The 24522-nt window shown below is 35.8% G+C and overlaps 1 protein-coding gene across 1 annotated transcript in view; it reads right to left on the reverse strand.

Moving 5' to 3' along the window:
- Positions 1 to 1465: 1465 nt before the first annotated feature.
- LOC115432842 (sodium/calcium exchanger 2-like) overlaps positions 1466 to 24522 on the reverse strand; it is a 50745-nt gene continuing 27688 nt past the window's right edge. Inside the window, exons 3-13 of the mRNA XM_030153889.1 lie at positions 22393 to 22530; positions 21511 to 21738; positions 21156 to 21428; positions 19192 to 19629; positions 17869 to 18230; positions 15918 to 16021; positions 13204 to 13221; positions 8694 to 8806; positions 8065 to 8164; positions 5677 to 5940; positions 1466 to 3705 (exon numbers count right to left, since the gene is read on the reverse strand). Of these exons, the coding sequence (XP_030009749.1) occupies positions 3329 to 3705; positions 5677 to 5940; positions 8065 to 8164; positions 8694 to 8806; positions 13204 to 13221; positions 15918 to 16021; positions 17869 to 18230; positions 19192 to 19629; positions 21156 to 21428; positions 21511 to 21738; positions 22393 to 22530 (2415 nt within the window). The 3' untranslated portion in view covers positions 1466 to 3328. The remainder of the gene's footprint in view (positions 3706 to 5676; positions 5941 to 8064; positions 8165 to 8693; positions 8807 to 13203; positions 13222 to 15917; positions 16022 to 17868; positions 18231 to 19191; positions 19630 to 21155; positions 21429 to 21510; positions 21739 to 22392; positions 22531 to 24522) is intronic.

The following is a 24522-nucleotide window of genomic DNA, read 5'->3' on the forward strand; positions in this document are numbered from 1 at the left end:
TGTTCCTCAGTGTTTAGTGTCTTTGTAGATCTGATCCATAATGCACATGTAGAAATGATGAGTTGAGGAATAATATTGTTAACATTGCACTAAATTTTCTTACGTTTTTTTAACTTAAATTTCAGTTTTTTCATGTTTTTTTTTTTTTTGATAGTTTATAAAAGTAAGTATTTTCATAATTTAATGGGGTTTTTTACACTAACACAAAGAGAAAATTTTGGAGTTGTCATTATTTATAGGTTATTATGTTATTATTTTTCTGGTCCGGCCCACTGCAGATCAAATTTAGCTGAATATGGCCCCTGAACTAAAATGAGTTTGACACCCCTGCTATAACTATTCTATCATTGTACTCTCTGAATTGTGATGTATTTGCAATGGTGATAGATGGAGAATCTAAGCTTCTGTTTCCCATAACAGGACACGGTTACCACCCTGGTAATCATTAATCTGTCTTTTACAAATTAAACAAGGTGTAACTCAATGACACTAATTGATGAATTAAATATGAAAGAATGAATTAAAATACTTGTTTACCATGGTACCAGTAGCATTAACAAAAAGGGCATCAAGGGCCAAATTTCAACACTTCAGAGCTTAGAAAAAGTACTTAATTTAGATCAGGTTTTGTGTGTATTTTAAGGCTGTGCACATATTTTCTGTATTTTCTTGTTGCATTTGAAGAAAAATGAAAAATAAATATGTATGCTCATTTCATACCTGCAAAAACAGCAAAGCTAAAGTGGCTAAAGATTTTTGCAAAGAATTGTGTATATTTATATTATAAAAAGAAAATCCATGATATTAGCTCATAAAGATTTGACTTTTGGGTGAGTTGGATATGCATTAACAGGATTGCAAAAGAAAACATATGACACCTGGTGATACTCTATCTGAGAATAGAACTAAGAGGGTTCATGCTGAAATCACATCCGTCCCACCACATAAACAGAATTGTTAGAAGCATAGAGCCAAATGTTTATACACATATTTTTCTGATTGTATTTACTACATCGTTGAATTATTCAACACGGTAAACGGTCTGCAATCTGTGATCATCTATATTTTGTAGTACTAGTTACCTAAACCTGCTAACAATGTCCCATTAGCTTAAAGTTACTTTGAATGGACTCCACTACCTATATTAACACCTCTTTTCAAACAGATTGTTGTAGTATTCTGCATATTCTGTCATATACTGATTGCTCTGTGTTTTTCCCATTATGAGTCCAGTTCCACGTCCTGTCTAGGAGATAATTTATTAGTGATAGACGATGTCTTAAAGCAGCAGCATCCTCTAACCCAGCCTTTCGTGTCATCCAATATTTGCTCCTACATCTTAAAAATCCATGTTTATGTAAAAACAAATGATTTATGCACTGAATGAGTAAATAAAACCAACCCACATGAATAAGGATTCAATGGAAACACAGTCAGTTAAAATTTCAATGTAATTTTGACAACTTAGAATAAATTACAACATATTATGTCCATATATTTTTCCCAATATACATTCAATTACAAAGACAGTGAATTACACCATTGATAAATAAACAGATATGACTTTTGGGATTATTGAATCTCGACTTTCAAACAGTCACACTAAATGGCAGATATTCATTACAGCATTAAAACTTGTAACACTTTGGATTTATCTATTTGGATAATCTGCCTACAGAGAGTTTACAGAGTGTTTGTGACATTTCAGCAGCTAATGTTCAATATTTGAGAAGGAGTTGTTTTGTCATCAGTAGTTTTTTTCCTCTTTCTTTCTGTTAATGTTTCTGTTATGCCTCTGAATGTGTTTCTGCATGTTTGTGGCCTCTGTTGTTTGACTGCAAAGATTGTGTAAATAAATCGATTTCAATCAAAAAGGATTATTTTTTAACGACTTCAAGTTTGCCAGTTTTTTCATAAATCTGCCTTTTTTTACAAATATTAGGGCCATAGTGAAGATGAAAAATAAGCTATTTCATGAATAAATTTGTAATTAAAAAAAAAAAAAATCATAAAATTATTAGAATAAAGCCATAACTCTATGAGCAAAAGTCGTATTTTAAAAGAATAAAAATACAACAGTTAAAATTATCAGCTGAACCACAGAAGATCAAGTCTGTGAATATTTCTGAATCTTTATCTATATCTAAAATGCTCAGTATTTCATTATTCCTGAAACCTGTAGTATAATTAATCAAAGGAGATGCCCTAAATTCGTCATTTCAATACACTTGACAGATACCTCTAATGTTTCTTCTTTTGTATTAGTTTGTTCTCATAAAATCCTGTGCAAACGCTATCAAATAAAGTGTTACCTTTTAATTTAGTAGCTCATTAAACAAATCATTGCTTGTGTAATTCATCAATTATACATTTTCATATGGGGCCCATATAGTGCATTTGCGATCATTATCAGTTCTTATAGTGCTTCACATCAGTAGTACTGTAGGTGCAGTAAGTTATATGCAACATTTCCTCTTTGCCACATACCTCGACACAATTTTCACATGAGAGATATTACACAACAGCAGCTTATCTCTCAAACTGCTCAGTTTTACCATGGCCACATACATTTTTTATTCCTGTCGGGCTGACGGACACAAACGTGACAGCTTAAAACGTTCCAGGTGGTTGTAAATCAGTGTGTTGGAGCAGAGGTAACCAGAGAAACAGTAACTCTGCTCGGTGCAATGTTACCAATTAATTGTCACGGTGGAACAGATCTATAGATTTAAATGCTTAGGTTACAGACAAGTTAACTGGACATTATAACTCCTCAGTGGCCATAGTGTCAGAGTGATGATACACTCAGAGGCCCTAATATACAAAAACAACAGAACCACGTGGCAATCTTCAGCCATTATTTTCATATCCAAGGACAGCTCTTCACATATTATCACTTACATTGCTAGTCTGTGTAAAAGCTGCTGTCAGTGATTTTCTTACATAATCAGGCGATCCAGGTTTAGAAGCCTCTAAAAGCACGGAGAGAAGTAAGATCAAACTCGAAATCAAGGCTTTAAACCAACTGGGACTAAGCCTGTGTCAAGCAAAAACCAGTGACAAGCCGACCATATGCTGTGCAGAACTGAATACAGTCTCTGCATGTTATTTATTAATCAGTACTGCTCAGATTAATCCTACCCACTTGACCTGTCCTACAGTGAGTGTGATGTTCAGATAAGCCTGTGCGTGTCTCTTTGTTGCCTGTGTTTATGAACCATGGCAGCAGGTAAAATGTGGACATATTTCTTCTCACTGGTTTCTGTAACAGCGATATCCAGGTAAAAGTCCTGGTTATGTGGTGTTCATTCTCCCCAGCTGTGCTCTCTCAGAAGCCTTGTATATGGCAATAGGCCTCCAAGCTGGAGAACAGGACGTAGAGGAGCCAGAGTCCAAAGAAAAGCAGCACAGTGAGGACTTTGAAGACCCGAGGGCCTCCCAGTTCGCCCCCTATGGACGGCCTCCGGCGTAGCATCAGCACTCCCATACTGAAGAAGGCAAAAATGGTGAAGAGTGTGACTGAAAAAGCCAGCGAGCCGGGGTCCACGCGAAACACCTTCCCTTTGACTTCCCAGTACACGGCGGCTACAGACCAGGCCACACCGATGCCCAGGAACACGTTCACCGCGTTGCTTCCTGTCACGTTTCCCACAGATGCATCAGCGTACTGGTCCTGAGTGGCTGCTACCTTACTGGCGAAGGTATCTACATGGACACAAATAGAAATGTTGTAAAATGACATTATTGCAGTACCTACATTTGTTTTAACATTTGGTTGTGACTTTTTGTTTTTATGCTGACTAGAACCTAAAAAACAAACACTTGTCTGTCACATATTAATAATAAAAGAAGTGGCATTAGTCAGGATCAAACTCAACCATGGTTTAGTTGAATCTGCGTTGCTCGCTTAAAAGCTTAAGAAGGTGTTGAGTGTTAAATTCTGGCATTTTTCCCCCTAATTTCAGGGTCTGTAGCTTTAATTTTTATGTTTTGTTTTTTTTTGGTCTGGCACAATTACAGGATGTTAAGGCAGGTTAAGGCAAACAGAGCTTATCAGACGTTACAAAAAGAAGAAGAAGAGAAAGAGGTGGAGGAAGGAACAATAAGCCACAGGAAATAGAGTTTTTAACAGAAATATGGTCCAAAATCAGTGGTGGACTGTTATGTTTAGCAAAGGCTTCTTTTCTGGCCTAAAGAATCAGAGTCATTGACATACATTTACACCATACATTTTTATATTTGTTCCACGAGGACGTTTTCAATTATTCCCAACAGTGTATTGTCTTTATTTGATATCTTTTCTCTTGGTTTCACTGATTCCAGTTGTGTGTGTGTGCGTATGTTAGAGCGTTTGTTAATCAGATTTCACCGTCATCTGTTGCCGGGCAAAATTAATCTGCCTTGAGGCTCAGAATCAACACTGCAGCCTCTGAAACTTCAAATGAATGGAATCAACCTGTAGATTGTAGCCAATCAGTTTTCATGTTGGCCACATGGGGGCGATCTAGCAGATGTACAATAAGGTCTGCATTTACCCTGTCATTTGAATAGATGGTCAAAGAGCATACAGAAAAAAAAACACATCTGTAGAGACTTATATGAGAATTAAAAAAAAAAAAAAAAAAATATATATATATATATATATTATATAATAAATAATATAAAATTGTCTATTTTTGTTATTTTATTCAGTAAACATTGCTGATTGTGCTGGAGATGATGTACGTGGTGCAGCTGTGGCTGTAGTGAAAGGAGAGCTGCTGAGTTGTGTTCATTGGTTTACTTTAGTAATGACAGTCTTTATGTCACATACCTGTCTCTGATGCAACGGTCTGTTAGACTGTGTTTTTTGTATAGTATTGATATTAAAAGGTGGATTAAATCAGGTAGAATACCACTGAAGGTCTAGGTGTATAATACATGAACCAACACTGGAAAAAACATATTAGAAAAACATAAACATGTTTGATGTTGTTGCTGCTGGTCGTTACTCCATAATAGTTATAGTTTAATGATAACAAAATTAATCCAACAAAACACAACAATTATTTGCCACTAAAGTGGAGAAGGGTACTAGATTTATTTGTAACCCACTGTCATCACACATCCACCTATAAATCAAAATACATAAAGTATGCTGTTGCTCATAAAGTTAGGATGAAATATTCGTATTATTTCTCATGAAATGACAGTGACAATATGATCTATTCTTGATAGATATAGTGTACCTGGGACTCAGTATGTGACCATTGTACCTGGTCAAAGGTGATTACTGATGTGCATGAATAGAAATAAAAAGAGGAATGTGTCTAAAAACAAAACAAGAAAATGATTTCTTCCTTGTGCCACTATCAACATTTCCTGAAAATTTCATGAAAATGCATCCATAACTTTTTGAGTTATCTTGCTAACAAACAAACAAACACACACACACACACACACACAAAGCAAAGTGATCACAATACCTCCTGGTGGAGGTAATTATTCCAACTTTACGAGCAACAGTGTATGTGGAGAGGATGAGGACAGGATACATAATGTCACGACAAGTTTAATGCATTTGTAAAAATGCAATGAGGAACCAAAAGTAACCAGATCTAATGTCAACAGTGTAAAAAAATATTTTAATTCAGACTTTCGAGGCCCTGAGACTCTCTACAAAAACATTCCACTCACCAGGAACGGATGTCCCGAGTGCTACGAACACCACTGCCGTGACTGTATCCCTCAGGCCGACGGTGCAGCCAAAATGTGACGCCAGGTCTCCGATAACGGCCGTTAAAACACCGATGCAACAGATGGACACAATAAAGCATGCCCAGCCATTCCAGTAATCTGTCGGGGGGATGCAAGCGAACAGGATTTTCCAGAAAACGGTCAGTATGTGCATGAAGTAGTCAAAGCAGTTAGGCACTCGCTCCTCCTCTTCGTCTTCATCACCTGGTGAAAAAAGAAAGGATTCACATATCAGAAAAAAAGCTAATCTACTTTAATCAGAAAAAGTGTACAGGGTTGTCTTTCCTGCTGTGTTTAGTCAAGGTGAATGTATTGGGATTTTCTGTCTAATACTGTAAGATCTTGACCTTATCATGGAAAGTGCCCTTTTTTTTAATTTCATAATAACCTGAATTGATATTAAGTTATAGATTTACTAAAATAAAAACAGCAGACCTTCACTTTGGTAATAGTAGCAGCAACCCTTATGTTATTGCAATACTATTTATATCACCTGGACAATTGAAAATGCATATCAGTGTCAGTAACCTTAAAGGATCTGTATGTAGTATTTCTTCATTCAAATATCAGAAAATGACCTAAAACTGTCATTTTAGTGTTTAGAATGAAGAGCTGTGAAGTTCTGCCAATGTGTTGGATTGTAGAGACATGAAGTGAATTTATTTCCAGTGATGGGCCAGGGCAGAGGTCAGCAACCCTAGTCCTCGAGAGCCACCATCCTGCATGTTTTAGGTGTATTCCTCTTCCAACACAAAAGTTTCTTCTAAAAGTTTTCCAAAACTTCTTGAAGTTGTCTTCTGTTATTCACAATTATCCTACACGGTATTCAAGCAAATTTTATATTCCGTACAACCTTTTGTCAGTCAGTATTCTCTAAAATATCGTGGACCGCATCTTTTGAATGATCTATGACCTGAACTTCAATCAACATCGTCTTTATCATTATTTAAAAAGCATCTGAAAAGGACTCTAATTCATGAAAAAATGTAAGGCTGTATATCATTTGATTTGTATTTGATGATTTCTAATTTGATTTGTATTTTTATTGTTTTTAATTTAGATTATTATTTCAGTCATATCGTATTTTTAATTCTTTTTTTTTTCTTTTTTTCATGTATTGTTTATTTCTGGGGAGGTATTCACATAAGCCTTTTTTGGCTTCTATCCTCTCCTGCACAATGATATTACTTGTTTGAATGTTGATGTTTTTTTGTTTTTTTTTATTTTTCTCTTGCTGTTTTATGATGTGCAAATAAATAAAATAGAAAAACACACCTGATTCAAATGATAAGCCTATCATCAAGCTCTGCAGAAGCCTGATAACAACCGTCAGGTGTGCTGGAAGAGGGAAACATCTAAAACATGCAGGTTAGTGGCTCTCCAGGACCAGGGTTGCTGACCCCTGCTGGGCCAGGGGATTTATGTGACCACTAGAGGAAGTAGTGAGTCACACTGCCGGCCTCCCATGGTGAGGAAAATTAACATCATGGGGCCTTTGACCAAAGCACCAGAAAGTGGGATGAGAACCACTAAGAAACAACTTTGAGAGTCAGTGAAAGTGACAAGCACTGTTGTTGTTTTCTCCACTGGTCACAGCTCTAAATGAAAAGAATGGAGTTTGATGCTGAAATGGTAGCTTTTCTTCTACACAGGTGAGTTTGATTATGAGGTTTATGACGGTATAAAGTTATTAGGCTGTTATTATCTTTGCGAAATTGTTAATCCACAGTTCAGACTAAACTGTGACAGTTCTGACCCTGCTTGTTGGATTCCAAACAGATCTTTAGTGCAGCTACTGACAACACAAACCATACAGAAAACAGAGGTGATTTGTGGTTTTACTGTGGCTGTTTTCTGTCTATAAACAGAGTTAAACTAACAGAGCTATAATGTAAACTATCAGCTGATGCAGCACGTGAAGATTAAAAGACACTGCTATTTTGAACGACTCAAAATACGTCAAAATAAAGCTCTGTGAGTTTTAGTTGAATTTTATTTTTTAGACTTTTGAATGAACTTTATTCAGTTAGTGATACAGTCTGTGAATACATAAGCTCGATTCGTTGGTGGTTTTGGTCCTAGGTGTGTTCTGGTACTAGACTGACCCCTGCTGGTAACAGCTAGAAATATCAAGACGACCCAGAACCCCTTTAAAACTTAAGATGGACATTTTCTTTTTCTTATTATATAAGTACTGGCAAAACCACTCATATATTCCATGACAAAAAGAATTTAGGGAATGACGTGGCTCCTGCTGATCAGTTGTTTTTCTTTCATTCTCTAATTCTGCTAAAAATACGACAAAAGTAAACCAGTAAAGCTACTGACCTGCACTAACTGTGACTGCTTCAACAAACTGTTCTCTCCATGAACGAGTTCCAAGCACCACAGCCATATTGGTGTCTTTTAGAAGTTTGTCCACTGTATTCTGTTAAAATAGATGAAACAGGTCTGTAATGAAGGTATAGGTATAATCATAGTTTATATTTATACTTTACAAGCAGCAGGTAAAAATCACAAACCCTGCTGCAGAATTTTACATTACATCACATTTTTACACATTTAACACACAGAGCACATAGTAAAACACACGCAATGCTTCAGAAAAGTTGAGGATTGACAAAAAGTAGCAGTGAATATACAGCATTATTGCATTTAATCAGAGTCCAATGAGAAAATGAGATAAGAAAAGTATTAAATACCCAGACCAAACTTCACAGCATACTACTAGAAACTGTACCTGGTCTAGTGCTCCGTTGGCAGTCTGATGTGTGAAAGGACGAAAAGGTTTGTGATGTTAAAAGACACTTCAGCGACTGTAACTGACCTCCCTTTAAGCAGCATATTTCATTCTATATTCAGTATTTTTACATAACAGTACAATTTTGTCCTTTTTCTTTGTCAGACCAGTTGGTTCGCTGTAGGTAAAGACACTATCGGCCAGTTCCTGTTCTCACCTTAAACTCGCAGGACTCCTCTATGATGATCTCCAGTCGGCTGTGTTCTCCTAGAATGGGTTTTCCCATCTCAGAGATCCTACGGGCCTCCTCCTCCTCAGGGGTGGGGTTACCTGAGGACAACAGAACCTATTCAGTCTTAAAAAACACACACACATGTCTTCATCTTCACCTAATGGTATCTAAAACACAGCAGAGTCACTCCACACCCACTCATCCTACCAGTTCATATCATGGATTTTGTTTAATGAACATCCAAGAAACTACAACAAAGAATCATTCATTTTCACATAAGTTTGTACTATATCTAAGAGTAAACTGTTTTAAGAGATGAACCAGAACTGAAAACCCCAGATTCTGACCATGTGTTTTCCCAATAATGATCGTTTAAATTTCCTTGAAATGCCTTAATGCTCATTACAGACATAAACGATATGAAAACAAGTTATGTACGGCCACATTTTCCAAGTATTTAGACACAACACAGTGTATCTAGAGTATAGTGAACTTCCTGTTGCCATAATTTCATGTAAACCAAAGGCAAATAACTGGTAGGAGTGTAAGAAAATATCAGTTCTGCAATATATCGCGATATTTCATTTCACAATACTGTATCAATATTAAAAAATACTATTGATATTTTTAGGTGTTTATTCAAATGCAGATATTGTGGAGGTTAATATTAGTTTTTTGTGTTTCTTTCTTTATATTTTATTTATTATTATTTAACACTCTTTTATTAAATAACGTTACTTCCTTTGTTGGGATTGCACTAAAATAATGTTATGATGTTAGTTGTGAACTAATAGAATATGAACATTTGAACAGGATCTTAACCTGTAATGTCTGTAAAACATAATTTAAGTCTGAACACAGGAAAATTTGTGATACAGCATTAGATCCTGTTGTGATCAAATAAAAATGTCTTTAATATTTGTGCATATTTCTGGTGTAATTCAATTCTTCAAGGAAATAATCATTTACACAAAAAGAAACAAACAAAAAATTGCCTTTTTAAAAGTATCATGATATATTGTGATATATCGTATCGTGATTCCAGTATTGTGATTTGTATCGTATCACCAGGTTCTTGCCAATACACATCCCTAATAACTGGACTGATACTGATAATTTTCTGTTATTTTTTTATTTATTTAGTGTTATTTATCTATTTGATTTGTGGCAGGGAAACAAAGAAATGTTTTGATAATATAAAATCAAATCTTCATTGTATGTGTAAAACTATGTTAATTTACTGTTTGTAAGTCCTTACATTCTTCATAATATTGTCTAGGAATGATCACAACACATTAATATAACACAACAGATAAATATCAGCCAAGACTGATATCAATGCTTGGGCGATATATGTGGATATCCTTTCTGTTTACCCCTTGTTGCTCAATCTCAGCTTTAACTCTCACTCTCTGTAAAGTTTTAAGTTTGTCACTGCACAGTGGAAAAAGCTCTCACTCTAATGACAGTTTTTTCTATCTGTCTGAAAACCGAAACTGACAACCTCCCCTCCCTGCTGTGGGAGTGTGAAAGTCATCCAGGAGACTCTCTTTTTCATTTTTAATGGTGTTTACACGGTTCTGTCACTGTACACAATGAAATGTAACACTATAAATGACACACAGATCAGAGCCATTGCTCCCATTTGACCAGTATGATACTACGGGTTAAGATCAAAACCTAAGTTTATTCAGATACTACTGAGATCATATACAGTATTTAAGTGCAATATGTAAAACACAGGAGCTGCTATTTTTTTGATAAGGTAACATGTTTCCCAAAATAAAAGATGCATTGTGGTGCTACAGTACAACACATTACATTCAGTGAAGGAAAACTTTGTAAATAATAAGCTGAGGCATAATATTGTTAAAAATTCACTTTCAGGTTGTTCATGGTTGTTTAGGTTATTCATATTATGTGTGAAAGGGTACTTTGTATTTGGGTGCTTCTATGAAACGGGTCCCTAAAAGCAGGACGGAGGGGCTAAAACTTCAAACAAGATGTAGACTAATGTTATTAAGTAAGTTTGGAAGCACTTTGGGTCTATTTTAAAAATAAATATTTACTGAGATAAAATACACTATTTTTCAGATATAACACATTTTTATTTGATGCATGCATACAAATATCTGGATGTAACACAGTAAAAAAGGACACAAAAATTATGCGCTACTATTTTTTCAAGTATCTTTTCATTCTCTCACAGGTACATTTTGGGAATCGAAGTTAATATGCAAGGCAGAGTATTTCACAAAAATGGCCGCTGTTGCGAAGTCACTCGTGATTTATTTGTGTTTAAATGGGCAGGTTAGGCATGTAACGCGAGTGGACATGATGGGTTACACACAGAACCTCGAATGAGACTGCAGATTCATGAAAAACCCACGTGTCTGTATCAGAAAACCCACTAGGATCGTCAACTCTAACGCAATGTCTTTATTTATAGCAGTATATAAGACCATCTCAAGCCATGTTTTCGGATAAAATGCACTGACACCTAGGTAGCTTTTCCTGTATGAATACTGGTCCTTATTATTAAAAATTAATTAATTTTGGGATGGCTCAGAGCAACAGTATAATTTTTTTTGCATTTATCTGAGGTCATCATTAGGTACATCCTGGGGGGAAATATGTCTAAATTTCTCTCTTATTATTGGGTCTAAAAAGCTGGCAAAGTACCAAATACCGACATAAACCCAGTTTTATGGAAGGATCCATCTAGTAATTACAAGATATAGATTTCAAAATTATGAGATCTGCATATCTGATCATGAGATATATCTGTAGTGATCTGAGATAGCATCTCATACTGGTCTAACCCAGTGACCTGAGACAACTACTTAGTATTTAGAAACTAATATTAACACCATCCTTGGTAAGAAACATTAATATTTCGTGGTGTCTCTTTAAATCTGACAATACCATAACCCCTACAGTCTGCAACATCAAAGGGATTATTGAAAGCCTTAACTTTTCTCATAGTTACAAGATAAGGGGTCTATGAATTTATTTTTTCAATGAATACAATATCTACCCGTAATACAGAGATGAACAGGGTTATAAATCATATTCTTCTATGTAATTTCTAAATTTTTCAATGAAAATAAAAAGCAAAAATGATAATTTCCACTTAAATTATGATTCATGTTACAACTACAATGTCTATTAAAATAATCCAAATAAATGCTGTACATGTTTTTTTCTTGCATATTGTTCAGTCCTGATGAAAAGATGGCCAGAAATAGATTTATAGAAGCAAATATATCTGTGGTGTGATGAATAAACCATATTATTTGTCAATCTCAGAATTAATTCTGTATGTATGTTTGCATAATTGAAAAGTCATATTTTTGGCCAAATTGTGATACCTGCATAAAATGAAGCAGCGGTGTCAGGAGACTAAAGTTATGCACATATCACAATTTGGACAAAAATAGGACTTGGGTAATTATGCAAAGAGGCTAACAACATGCAACTTTACTGCTTCAGGTTTTTTAGATTTTTTCCACGTTTCTGGGGTAAACTGAAGAACAATTATATGCTTTTCATACATTTCAACAACTGCATTAAAATCATAATCAGATGACTAAGATTAAAAGTCTGGTCTTGACTAGCTCTAAATGTAAAGTGTCATGAGATAGGTTTTGTTATGATTTGACACTGTATAAACTAGAAGTACTCAGAGGGCGCAGACCTCCGCCAAGGCAGATCAGTGTCCCCCCCGATGTCTGTCTGTCTGTCTGTGTGCAAGATAACTCAAAAAGTCATGGACGGATTTGGATGAAAATTTCAGGAAATGTTGATACTAAGGAACAAATAAGGAGCAAATGATTAAATTTTGGTGGTGATCGGGGGTGGGGGGGCCACAGGGGCCCGCTGATCTGCCTTGGCGGAGGTCTGCGCCAGTGCCAGTATCAACATTTCCTGAAATTTTCATCCAAATCCGTCCATAACTTTTTGAGTTATGTTGCACACAGGCAGACAGACAAACAGACAGACAGACAGACAGACAAACCAACGCTGAAAAAATCATAACCTCCTTGGTGGAGGTCATAAAATTAGATTGACTGATTAATTGAAGATGCAGAGTCAATTTGTGTTACTGCCAAAACATTTGCCCAGCCTTTTTCAACCTGATCATTGAACATGAACTAGTTAAACCATCTACTACCATCAAGGATCATCCTGGTCAGAAGCCCAATCCCACCCGGACCCCAGCAAGCACAGTCAACCAAAAACCAGAACCAAAACAAAAACTTACTTTACTTTAAGGGAGAAGAGGAAGTAACCACATGCTGATGTACATTAATTAGGATGTACATTATCTGCTTTACACTGCAAACAGAGGTTACAAAACCAAACAGAAAGGAGCAGAAATAACTGAAAGAGGAGCACAACCATCCTCTGTTGTAAAAAGTCAAGCAGGACGTTGAATAATAGGGAAGAGGAAACATCAGAGGTTAAATGTATTAAATTAGACACACTGCCTTACCCTGGTTTAGCAGTAGGGCTGTGAAGAAATACAGAATAATCTTCAAAACCAAGGCACACAGTTGAGAGTATTTACAGGGTGTAATATATGAGAAAAATGAAACCTTAATACACACTCAGCAATGTTCATATTTGTACTGTGCCCTGAAAATTAGCCAGTATTTCCACAAAATGTCTAGTGAACTACAATACTGTACAAAAGTCCTGGTCCAACATTAGGTTTGTTGGATTAGTAAAGTTCTAATGACCACATGTATGCGTTTCTCAGACTCTATATTAGATCCAATCTGGAAAAACAAAGGTTTGAGGTTAAAAACAGCTTCTTTACACCAAAGTGATTATTATTTAGTATGACCTCCCTTTGCACTTAACGTGTCTTTTACCCTTTTGTTCAGACAATATGAGATTTATTGCATTCATTTTCTGATTTTTATACCAGGTTTCATTCAACATATGTCAGATGGGTGTAATTGTTTATACTTTTGTGTGTCTTTTGACGCTGTGCACATATTTCCAGTATTTTCTTGTATGTGTAGAGAGAAATAAATATGTATGTTCATTTCAACCCTGTTAAAACAACAAAGACTTCTGCACAGTACTGTGTACCAGTTATTTATATTTTAATCTTATTTTTTTATTACTTCAAGTGCTAGATATGTTTTTTCAGTTCTACATATTCTACGTCTTTTATATTATGTTTTGTTTTATTTTAAATTTCTGATCTTACCCATATTTATATTTTAGGCCTTAATTTATTTGTTTGCAACTATATTGGAAAAATGTACAAATTAACTTCAGGTACCTTTTATTTGTGGAATATGTTGGATTAAAAATACTCTCCATGAGGTAAGATCTATTTATTTATTGAATCTACAATAAATATGATGATTATGCAGACATGGAATGGCCTGTTAAAAGATAAATATGTATGCTCATCTCAACCCTGCAAAAACATTAAAGCTAGATGTGGCCTGAGACTTTTGCACAGGACTGTAGATTTCATCACAAACTGATGTAACTGACACTTTTTACCTCCACTAATAAGCACATATCCGATTCCTGCACCACCCCTTTGGCACACTGAGGTTGCAGGGACCTGGCAGACTGACGGATACTAAATTCATAATTGGCTTTGCGACAGTGAAACAGAGACAGCGGTGAACGGCAGCATGTAATCTTCGGTTACGGGCTCTGACGTAAGCTCCACCTTTGTTGCTTGTTGTTACTGTTTTGACATTTGATCTTGCTGCCATCTACTGTGCTTGAAGTGCACTGTGGTACTGTGAATGAAAAAGTACCGGTCCCCAGCGACCACAAGCATCTACTGATCTAAAGTGTTTAACAACTATTGATCCACTAATCCAATGAATACATGCAAATAATTAATGTAAAATGCAGTTTGTCGTTTTTTCATGGTCATCAGATCTGACCCATTTGGATGTTCAGAGGCTCCTTAGTGACTGTGGAAACACCAGATTCAACAGTAGAGCCCATGTAGTTTGACAAATGACAGTGGATGGAGATTTTTTTATAATAAGTTAATGATATATTTTGCTAGAAAAATCACTTTTTCTTGAGTTTTGTCTGTTTTGATATAATAACCTTTATAAGTTTTTATGAACATCTACATAATCAGTGTCTTAAAGATAGGAAGATACCTGATTTTCACAAAAAATGCAAAATGCACAGGATAATATAACAATAAATAGCAATAAGTCATGTATATGTCAAATGAAGGGTCAAAGGTTAAAAAATCATTTCGACGTGATCACAAAAATAGCTCTAGGTCTTTACATGTTAAATCCTGCTAATTACATTTTTAACATTGAATCTGACAAAACCATGTTTATTATTATCCCGTGCAGTGTGTTGCATCACTCTGTCACCTCTAATCTATTGTTATCTATATGTGAGCACCAAGAAACTTATTTTTTGACATCAACATAATGTGTAAATTAAATATAGAAAAAATACCTGGTTTTAACAGAAAAACAGAGGAGAAAATTATAAATAATGGTGATGAATCACTTAGGAAATATTAAATGTAGAGAAAAAAAATATTTGGATGTTGCTGTAAAACTAAATTATAATTTATACATGAAGCATTAAGGATGTTTAATGTTTTTAACTCATCCTTTAATGATTTGACTGTTTTAATGATGCTATTTGTGACATTTTTATCAGTTTTAAATGATTTCAAAAACCCACCAAATTAATTAAAGAGAAGTATCAAATATATTTTAGAACAAAAAACAAAAAACAGTTTCTCAGACAGTTGTTTAATTTTTTCAACTAAAATCTCCTGCAACATTGATTCACCAGTGCATCCCATTTAGTTTGTACATAACAGTGGTTGGAGACGATTGTTTTTTTATTCAGTTAAAGATGTATTTGGCTGAAAAGGGCAGTTTTTCAGTTTTCTCTGTTTTGATACAATAATCTTTGATTTAATTTCAGCTTTTATGAACATCTACATGATCAGTGAATCAAATGCAGGAAAATATCTGATTTTAGCAGAAAAAAAATGCAAAATGCAGAGGATAATATTATAATAAATGATGATAAATCACTTAGGAAGGAATGCAGATAAAAAATTGGATGTCACCACAAAAATGGTTCACTGCCATTCCACATTCCATAATGTACCATTATGAGGTAATAGTAAAGAAAATGGATAATGACTGCAGTATAATAATGGAAAGTCTTAGAACTTACCAGACAGTCCTCGTTTCAGCCATTTGGGTTCTTCTAACACAATGAAGAAGTTTTCCTGCTTCTCGTACTCCTCCACATTTATTATTCGCACTTGTAGTGTCTGACTGGAAATATGGAAGCACACACACAACAATGCATACACAAACATGAGCAAAGACACACAACAGAGACACAGTTTTACACATTTATAAGAAACTAAAAATGCTGAGTTAACACACTGGCAATGATGTGCATTAATACAAGAAACTGCAGCACTTCAAATCACATCACAAACTAAAGTGACTTAAATAATTTATCACAATGGACATTTAAATAATTCAGGCCTAAACATACTGTACTGCAGCGTCTCAGTTTGCAAAAGAAACATCAAACTAAATGCATTAAACACTAGTTCATCATCACAGTGTAGTTTTGTTTTAGCAGATTTATAGTTCTTTATTTGATGAGTTGCTGACAGTTTTGAAAAAGAATATAGAGACGAATATGTAAAATAAATTAGATAAAATAATAAGGTCACTCTTACTCATCTATGATCTACAAAATGTCACATTCTCTAATGGGCTCTGTGTATCGATCAGTCTGTTATGCAACACAGTTTTTCACTGCGTCTACAATTAGTCCAAGTAAAAACACAGCTTATATAAACTGAAATTTTAATGGGAAAATGATCTGTCAGCTTACATGGGGTGACCGGAGGTTCCCACACCTGAGCGGGGAGGGGATTATCTTTAGGCCAAGTCGAGTCAGCAGGTAATTCTGTCTAAAGGACCTCTTCCACCTGGAGTGTGTGACTGATAACCCATAGTAATCTGTCAGCAAGGCTCAGGTGCCCCTTCTAGAAAAACACTGAACCACAGCAGACGCACGCATGTAAAAGTACAACGACTACTGCTCTTTACATGTGTCACGGGTTGAAGAAGAAGGAAAACAGAGCCCATGGACGATTACATCTTTTGTGAAAATGCACTTAAATCACCACTCTATGGACGAAAGTATTGGGACACGCTGAATTCTGGTGTTTCGTTTTCAACAGGGGTCTGGGCAACAAAACAAAACAAACACCTGAATTCAACATGTCCCACTACTTATGTCCATATAGTTTATAAATATTACAGGCCATCTATGTACAAATAGAGGGATTTTTTATGTTTGTGTAATGATGCTGTGACAAGACAACAGAGTTTTTGTTGAATGTTATCTCCAGAGGGTCATCACCACCACCCAGATAATCATCAGCTGCCCCCTCCCCTCCCTAGACAACCTCTACAGCTCCCACTGTTACAAAAATACCCATAATATTCTCCAGAAAATTCCTAAATACTGTTAAAATAAATAGTAAAGTATGATATTATTAAGCAAGTATTCTGATTCTGAAAATATGAGTTGTATTATGTTACATATAATCAGATTTCATATTGGGCAATTGTGAATTTTTCATGTTTCTAGTGACAGAATGTGTTTGTTCATTTTGTGTGCGTTGTCTCTACAGGAGTAGAGCACAACGTAATTAATGCAACTTTGACAGGCAAAAGTATACTGTACAAATAAATAAGCAATGCACCATAAACATTATTGCATTGCCAAATTTTGTTGAACAAAAATCAATGAAAAGATTCTATTCCATTCTACTTAGGAGAAATTTGGATCTGGATTTCTTTTGCAAATGAAATCATCACTCTTATATATTATATTATATTATATTATATATTACATGAGATTATCAAGAAAAATTTTACCAAAATTTACCCTTTACCCTTTGTTGTCAGTAAATCCAGATTAACAACCAGATTAGCAACTGTTTAGCTATTTAGACAGTTCTGTCATCGTTAACATGTGTAGATCTGGCTCTAAAGGGTCAAAGTTCAAGGTTAAATTTTGTAATTAAGTAGTGTGTCAAGGTCGTGACCTAAAAGTGCAAATAAATCGTATGAAAGTTTGGACTGCGTCTCACCTGGTCTGTTCGTTGGTGAATTCCAGCTCCCCTTTGGTCTCTTCGTAGTCCACCCCGGCCTTGGCACTGCCGTCCTCTGTATGGTATGGCACAGCGACGGTGCCCCTGGAGCCCGAATTCCTAACCACCGTCACCGATAGAACACCCGTACTCTCGCTGACCCGCAGAACCTGCTGGCCGAACGTAAAGATGCCGGCATGGTCATCGTCCAAGATGGTGATGGTGGCAACAGACGGGTCGACCAGTCTGCCTTTGGGCGGAGACCCCGTCCCTTCACTTCCACCCTCCTCCAACCTCAGGTTCTGCAGACGCACGAAGAAATGCTCATCCTCCTCAAAGACATCATCGTCCAGGATGCCCACCTGGAGAGCACAAAGGAACCATGAGTAAGATAATTAATACAAGGGAAAATTAAAAGAAATACAATGATAGGGTCAAATCAAACACAAACTAGAGGGATCATTTGTAAAGTCTGGCTAAAAAATTGTTCCAGAAACAAGAGCAGATAAGATACTTTTGAAAACTTCTTGTTTTTATTTATTTAATTGATCTATATATTTTTTTTAACTGTTGACTTCTTCTTCTTTTATATTTTATATATATTATTATTGACTTATGATAATTGACCTTTATTTAACCATATACATATATATATATATATATATATATATATATATATATGTAAGGGTAGAGACTGCCATCTGGTAGGATCGGCGATTCTACCAGTAGAGACTCTGATCGTAGTCTCTACCAGTAGAAACTCCGATCAGAGTCTCTACTGGTAGAAACTCCGATCCTGCCAGTAGAAGGGTTAGGGGTTAGGGGTTAGGGGTTAGGGGTTAGGGTTAGGGTTCGGATCGGATCGGAGTTTCTACCAGTAGAGACTACGATCGGAGTCTCTACTGGTAGAATCGCTGATCCTACCAGATCACAGTCTCTACCCTGACATACATATATATATATATATATATATATATATATATATATATATATATATATATATATATATATATATATATATATATATATATATATATATATATTAGTTGAGATTACAAATGTATTGTGTGGCCAAGACAGCAGCAGCACAAGTTCCAGAAAATAAAAATGTCATCCAATCATTCACACTAAAAACTTCATCAAACATCATAACAAATCATTACAAACAGGAAATGTACTTCAACTCCGTTTCCAATTTATCTAGCTCCAGGTAATCCAGGTAATAGATAGGCTTTCCATTTTTGCAACTGCATGATGTATGATTGACTTTATGGCCACAACAATAACAGAAACTACATATGATTCATACATTCCCCTGCTTACCTTTATCTCCTTCCGAGTTTCTCCTGGTTTAAACACCAGGGTTCCTTCACTAAACTCATAATCCGCTCCGGCGTTTGCGGATCCGTTTTCTGTACAATAGTCCACATGGAAGGTGTTCTGTCCGGTGCCTCCTTCCAGGACCACCCAGACGCTCAGAGTCCCACAGTTCTCCGTGCACTGATACTGGGCACTTTCGAAACAGATGTGTGAACATGTGGCAAGGTCGCTGGGCTGGCCGGCAGCAGAACGCCGCGTATGCTCGGCAGCGTGTTTTTTCAGGATGTTGCCAGCGCCGATCATCATGCGTGTGGCCTGGACGCGGTAGAAGGCCCGGCTCTTCTTCTTCTGGACCAGGGCAGAGTAGTTGGCCATTTCTATCAGCTGGTCGATGTCTTTGTCTGGGTGTTTTTCCTTCAAGTCTTTGAGGATGCGGACCACCTGGAAAACAGAAAGACGTTCCGAGTTAAAGAAACAAAACCTGCTCGATATAAGGTTGAAATGAGTCCACGTCAGGAAGAGAAGAAGCAGAATAGAAACTTTTAATAAAATATAAAAGTAGTGAAGTTTATAAAAGTGTAATCTAATACAGGGAACTTTGTTTCGCTGAACTCTGGAGGCTCTTACTACTCAACATCATGCTGTTCAGACTCCTGCTGTCTGGACTCCTGCCTTCCAGAGTCCTGCTGCGACTAAATCCTCCCAGCCTCAGGAAACCACATAACCCCTTAAATTCACACTGAGTCTCTTTAAAGTCTTGAAACAGTGACAGAGTAGTACATGTTAACCTCTCCACTCCTTGTTTCTTTCTTCCTAACAAAGAATCCAAGAGGAACTTCGTACCAGTTAGAGATCGACTACTATGTTTTTTTACAGAATGATATGGATACTTTTTATTAGTAATTACAGAAGCTGATAACCAATATTTAATAATGATGTTTGTATTCTGTAAATCACATTGTATTATCCAGGTCCATCACTGTGGATTTGGTTTCCTTCGCTGCTGTATTTAAAGCCTCTTTAAATAACACTCTGACTTATTGTTCATGTTTTTTTTAGCTTTTTTATTATTCTTTTTTTTGTACTTTTGCATTTACTGTCATATTAGAGCTGCTGAGCATTGTTTTGTTGATGACATTTGATAACAATATCTTATCTTATCTTTTCTTATCTTTTCTTATCGTGCTGTATCTTATCTGTATCATAGGTATGTTTTTATTATTATTTATAAGTGTTACTTTGGAAAATGTTCATATGATTTATACAGAACTTTGCTGATCAGTGTTGTGTTATTTTGCTCCCTGGTCTCTGAATAACCTTCAGAATATTAAACACCTTCATGATTTTGTCTCTTTGGAAGAAACTGATTAAGTGAAGAGTGTAATTGCCATTCTGTATTTTGTCTTCCCTCCTTTCTTCCTATCTTTGTTTTTTTCACCTCTTTATCCTCTTTATTTTTATTCATTTTATTTATTAGTTTATTTGGTAGGGACAGTCTACATTAATCAACATCTGTATTGAACAATATCAGATGTAAATATGCCGGATTATAGTGAAAATGTTATTTTTGCGTCTTAAAACTTACAAACAGAACAATGAAAGTAAAAAAAAAAACAACTACATGTCTAAAATAAACTATTCACACTAAATCAAAAATATCAGATTCAGTACTATTTCAAAAGCACTTATATTTATGAGTAAGTTAGTGAATTAATAAATGTTCTTAGCTTATTTTAGTAAGTGTAGGTTATTACTTGTGACCAGGAATCAGATGGTTTGTATCAGAGCCAAAGTTGTGCAATTTTAAATAACGTATCTGACTGGACACTGGATAAAAAAACAAAAATGTTGGATGATAATCACTCTTTCAGCGGAATACGAGTGAAGAAAGCATCATTTTATATAAAGTGATTAAAATTAATGGCAGTCGTGCAAAAGGGGCCACGTTGTCTGGAGTTGTGTCTTACCTCATCTTTGTTCTGATCTAGTTCGTTGCCCGTTTGTACAGATACGGTCACACTGGCGGAGTTTCCAGGACTCCCATCTGGACATTTTCCGTCCACGATCACGTCGATACCTTTTGGTGCAAGGTCACCCTCCATCTCCACCACGATGCCGTGACGTTTGTCAGCTCGGTAGCGTTTGTGCATGTATTTGTAGAAAAGCAGGCGGCGGTCAGCGATCCACGCCAAGAGCACACACACCGGGAAGTAAAGTAGAGTCACTATTGCCTCCCACACCTGGTGACATGAGGGTATATGAGCATTAAAGCATCTGTTTATGTCATTTATTAGAAATATTTACAATCAGAAGAACACACACCTCTACGACCCCCGGTGAGATGACAGCCAGAATGAGGTAGAGCCAAATGTAAGCAAAAATACTCCAGAAGGCAGTAATAAAAAATACTCTCAGGTGTTTAATTTTGCGTGTTTCTCCATCAGGAATCACCCAGACACACAAACCAATTATCACGAACATATTAAAGGCAGCGCTGCCCACGATGGTGCCTGGACCGAGCTCCCCGGCATCGAAGTTGTGTCCACACACCTGTTAAAGTTAAGCATCAAAGAAGAATGTCACTGGATGTACAAAAAAAACCAAAAAAAAAAAAACAAAGGTGCTTCAATATCAAACTAAAGATCTGTTCATCTATGGTGATAATTATAAATGGAACAATAACTAGAACAAGAACTAAGTAAACTGGGCAGAAGAGAAAGAAAAAAACAAACAAAATTACAATAAAATAAAACAAAATAAATAGGACCTATTAAATGAGGAATATAAGAAAAGAAAGCATGAACAGAATATCATAAACAACTACTGCCCAAATAATACCAGCAACAAATGTACACAAAATCAGTTTTTCACATTAGTCTCCTGTGGTTGCATCAGAGTAAAGCAAAGAGATGGTTGTTATTGTTTGTATTGTTGATATTTTCTTGTGAGGGTCTTTGCCACCTTCTTCTTTCTTGTCCCCCCCCCCCCCCCTTCCATGTCAGGTTCGGCACCGAAATGTAGTTCAATAAAACTCATAATAAAGAGTAGAATATCAAGGGGAGCCTCATATACTTTATGAAGTTTCCCTTAGCAAAGCAAATTTGTTCAGGACCAAAAGGCAGCCAGACTACCATTCTGCTGTTACGATGCTGGACAAGACAAGTTAAGAGACAAAAAAAAAAAAAAAAAGATCTGTTCATCTACCTCAATGACAGACAGTAGAATCTCTGGTGCAGATGAGCCCAGGGCCATGAGTGTGAGGTTGGACACTGTTTCATTCCAGATCCGAACTGTTGTTACTGTTGTCTCGCCATTTGGTTTGGTGATGGTCACCTCTTTCTCCTACAAACACAAGTTTAGATTAAAATATCGAACATAATTAGACATATGTACGATGAATGTATAGGACTAGACACAGATGAACTTTACTGATCCTCATTGGGAAATGTACTAATATTAAGGAAGTTATCATATGGATGCATATTATATTTCTTCATTATCACCTCCATCATTTGTATAATGACACAAATTTTGTTATTTTACCTCTGTACAACCACAAAGGATGTGAAATTAAACAATCAAAATATGATGATGTGATGCTGATCGAAACAGCAGGATGCATTCTGAAGTATACAGATCTATCCTCTCTGCTCAGAAAAACTGATAGGACGGAGATGGATAATGTCCCAAAACATTACTGCAAAAACAACCCAAGAGCTTAACAGAAGGTATAGTAAAGAGATGTTTTTCAGCTGCCAAGTCAGTCACCTGATCTCAATACTATGGAGCAGCCTTTCAGTTCCTGAAGACTAAACTGAGGGAACAAAGACCCATAAATTAGCTGCAACTAAAGGCGTCTGTGGTAAAGACCTGGAAAAGTATCTCCAGCAGGAAACTCAGTGTCTGGTGAAGGTCATGTGTTCCAAACTTCAGAGTTTTTATCCAAGTATGGAAAACAATCCTCATATTCTCATCCATATTAGTTTGTGCAGTTATTTTGAGCCTCTGAAAATGGAAAGACTTTCTATAAAATTGGCTACAGTTCCTAAAAGGTTAATGCGATATTTTAGTTAAACCTCTCAAATTAAAGCTGAAAGACAAAACTTCAATCACAGCTTGATTTGTTTCATTTCAAATCCATTATGGTGAACAGAGGCAACATTACAGACCATGTGTCATTGTATAAATACTTATGGACCTTACTGTAATTTGCTACTTAATTTTTAAAGCTCTATAAGGATTTTTTGTGGTGACTTTCAAATGAACTTTTCTCTACATCTAACCTTTACTGACCTCAGAACAAATCCAAAGATTATTTTATCAAAACAGAGAAAACTGAAAGAAAAATGACTATTTCGGGAAATATATCATTAACTGAACATAAACCCAAATTTCTCCATCCACTGTCATTTATTAGAGTACATCAATGTGTCAGAAAATGACGGTGTTTCCACGTTCATTTCAGAGTCTTTGAAAGTCCAAATGGGTCATATCTGATGACCATAAAAAGATGACAAACTGCATTTTACCTGAGTTATTTACAAGTATTGATAGGATTAGTGGTTCAGAGGTTATTAAACGTTTTATAGGTTGAATTCATGTAGAATTTATTAGATCTAAAACCACCAGACTGATCCTTTATGACAGTGATGTCAAACATGAGGTCCACGGGTTGACAGCAGCTGTTTGGGTTTTTCAGGGTTAACTTAAGTTGATGGGATAGTGACTATAGAACATGCTTCTGGTCTCCAGTAGATGTTTAGGTCTTTGTGGGTGAAGCTTTAATAAAATGGAATTTCATGTAAAGGAAATTTAAATGTTAGACCCATTGTTCCACCTGTGTACAGGGAATTAAAACCATTAACTACTGTATGTACATGATGTAAGTTCTCATGACTGATTATACTGAGACTATTGATAATGTTGTAAATGTTCAGTTCAATCAGGTGATTATTGTAAATGAGAATCACTTCTCAATTAACTTACCTGTTTAAATAAATGTTAAATAAAATAAAAATAAACAAGTGGTGTCAGGCACAACAAACCCCTCCCCTCGCACATATTTTGCCCATTATAAGTAAATGGGAAGATTTTAAAAATTCATAAAAAAATTTGAACTTTGACCTACTTTTCCCAAAATGTAATGAGATCCATTCTGTATCACTGGCAATCTATAAAGTCAATTTGGTATGAATTCACCCAATAGGTTTGCCGATTACAGACATGTGAATTTTTACCCACTATAAGTGAATGGGGAAAAAAAAGATTAAAACAATTCATAAAAATGTGAAACTTTGACCTACTTTTCCCAAAATGTAATGAGATACTGTATAT

The sequence above is a fragment of the Sphaeramia orbicularis genome, chromosome 14, assembly GCF_902148855.1.
Source record: "Sphaeramia orbicularis chromosome 14, fSphaOr1.1, whole genome shotgun sequence".
NCBI lineage: Eukaryota > Metazoa > Chordata > Actinopteri > Kurtiformes > Apogonidae > Sphaeramia > Sphaeramia orbicularis.